Source organism: Hemiscyllium ocellatum, chromosome 4, assembly GCF_020745735.1.
Source record: "Hemiscyllium ocellatum isolate sHemOce1 chromosome 4, sHemOce1.pat.X.cur, whole genome shotgun sequence".
Classification (NCBI taxonomy): Eukaryota; Metazoa; Chordata; class Chondrichthyes; order Orectolobiformes; family Hemiscylliidae; genus Hemiscyllium; species Hemiscyllium ocellatum.
This window is the reverse complement of record NC_083404.1, coordinates 70289101-70291584: the sequence shown is the minus strand read 5'-3', so window position 1 is coordinate 70291584 and position 2484 is coordinate 70289101. Positions and strand designations below refer to the sequence as shown.

General features: G+C 41.4%; 1 protein-coding gene across 2 annotated transcripts in view; it reads left to right on the top strand.

Annotated features, from left to right (window-relative positions):
- The first annotated feature begins 1084 nt into the window (after nucleotides 1-1084).
- Nucleotides 1085-2484, top strand: part of zfpm2a (zinc finger protein, FOG family member 2a) — a 941730-nt gene continuing 940330 nt past the window's right edge. For both annotated transcript variants that reach the window (XM_060823363.1, XM_060823362.1), the window contains exon 1: nucleotides 1085-1386. Coding sequence is in view for 1 of the 2 variants with exons in the window: in XM_060823362.1 (XP_060679345.1) it covers nucleotides 1347-1386 (40 nt within the window). In the remaining variant the exon portion in view is untranslated. The remainder of the gene's footprint in view (nucleotides 1387-2484) is intronic.

Genomic DNA, 2484 nt, shown 5'->3' with positions numbered 1-2484 from the left:
TTTCTCTAGCAATTTCAGTTTTTGTTTCAGATCTTCAGCATCCGCAATTGTTTTGTTTTTTTTTCCTTTTAGTATTCTCACCCAACATCGTTCTCAGCCTTCTGTTCATCTCCCGATGCTCAACTCTCATTCGTTAAATGGATAAACCGAAGTTCCAGATAGGCAAATGCTATGCATTATCATTCATACTTCCAGCATTTTTGTCCGTACAATTGTTTTAACCCGAATGTGCAACTGTCAATTTACACAAGAAGGCAGTCCAGCAAAATCTGGCCTTTTGCATAGATGCGTACAAGGTAACATAGCTAACTGCATTGAGGAGAAAAGTAAACGGAATAATATGTTGTTAGGATGAAATGGAGCGGCAAATTGATGTAGAGTTTAACGATAAATTGGCCAGAAAGGCCTCTTTCCGTGCAGTAATTTGCGTAATTCAACTCACCGACTAAGCGATATAATTTCTCAATCTACTTTTGCTATGTACAACGCACCACTCAATACACTGAGAAATTAGTCACCAGTGGGTAAAATATGTACTTTCGTATTTTTCTTGCAAATCAGTTTTCTTCGCTAGTTATGCTTTACACAAGATGTGTTTCAATACGCCCGAAAGTTAACATCTTGATAATTAAAACAAAATTTCAAAAACTCTAACTGGCAGTGCCATCACTGTTCGGTTTTCAAAGTTTAGCTTTGCTATCAGACTGAAAATCACATTTCCACTGCGAGATTCTTTGGACACGCTACTCTGGGCAAGTCCTCTTAAGATCATGTGTGTGTCCTGGGCCGAATCAGCGCTGTGGGTTCCCTTTAAGAGTTGGCATGAGGACAGGAGTCAGTTGCCTCTTCTCTCCCCCTGACTGGGCTCCCACACCCGCTCTCCCTTTGCACAATGTCTGGGACGAGGCGGCTGAGACCGAGGCTCAGCATGGCGCACATGGCAGTGGCAGAGCAGCATCGGGGAGAAGAGTGAGAAGGGAGGGCCACTGGCGGTGGGCCGGGCCCTACCGAAAGGAGGTGGGAGGAAGAGCAGCATTTGGGGGGGGGGGTGGTGGTGGGAGGAACACAGTTTTGCGAGTCGAAAGGAGTGAGTGTGAAACGGCGGCGGCAGCAGCAGCAGTGGGCTGAACGCAAGCGTTCTGAGGGAATGAGCGTCCAGCAGAAGCACTGAAACAGAGAGAGAGAGAGAGAGAGCAGCAGCATCGTCACGGCTATTTGTACACTCTTGTCTATGTGTGTGCGTGCATCTAACCCCTCTCTCTACCTGAGCTGGCTCCCCATCGACACACCTCTCTATGTAACGGCTATCGATTCCTCTCAATAGCAACAGCTGGCAGGAACTGACCATGTCCCGGCGAAAGCAGAGAAATCCCAGGCAAATCAAACGTGAGTTAAAACAATTCTGTTATGATGGCAGTGTCCATTCGTGGGTATATTAAAACAAAACGTGTTTTATTGCAATTTCATTCTGGTTTGAGTGAAAGTTTAGAGTTTCAGGATCGCTACAGTGTGCCAGGCCTGGCTCGTGGAATAACATGCAACGGCAATGTTACTGTTGTGTGTTTATTTTAACTAGACCAAGGGTAATTGAAAATACAAAAACGTAATTACCAAACTTGAGATCCTTCGAGTTATACTGAATGGAAACTTTCTTGTCAGTGAGATTTGATGGTAAATTGATAGACGGAAGTATTGTTTGTTCCTGCTCGTTGCATGAAAATCTCTCCCAACATACTGGAACTGGATTTCACGATCGCAGTAGTTTGAGCTTTCCGTTATTTTGCATTTTACAATCTGCAGACAATAAAAAATACGCAAAAGGGGAAATACGATCTGGGGTTATCTACCATTAAATCTCTACACCGCAGTCTACATTGTGTTTTCGACCTCTATAACGTTGTAAATCCTGCACTAAAGAAATTACTTTAACTTAGATTTTGTATGTCAATACCCTCGAAATAAAGTTAAATGTAGACTTTATTATTTTTAGATAACGAAGTATATTTATAAAACCTAAACATACCTATGCTTGTTTCATACTGTATATTCGGGATAGAACTGGTCATTTTAAAGTTATGGTTAAGTCTTGAGTTGTAGGTAAACTTGATAAAGTTTTGAAAAACTACTTGATGGTGGCTGTGATGCTAGAAGGAGTGAGAATCTTCTTGTGTAAGTAATTTATTTCACACCGCCCTTGTTTTGGCAATGTTGTCCTTTTGAAATTGCATTGAAAAATGCAATTTTAACTTCACCCGATATTTATTGTATTTGGAAGGACTGTTGAATATAATTGAGGGTTTGGAAAGTAAATTCGATTGAAAAAGAAAATCAATATGATCTACAAAGCACGTATTTCCACTTGTTAAAAAAAATCTCAGCACTGGATTTATTCCTGAATTCGGCTCCGAAACATGAGGAAGGCAATACAGTGCACGTACTTTTTATAAGAATCATATGATGTCTATCCCACACAACCAGGTTGTA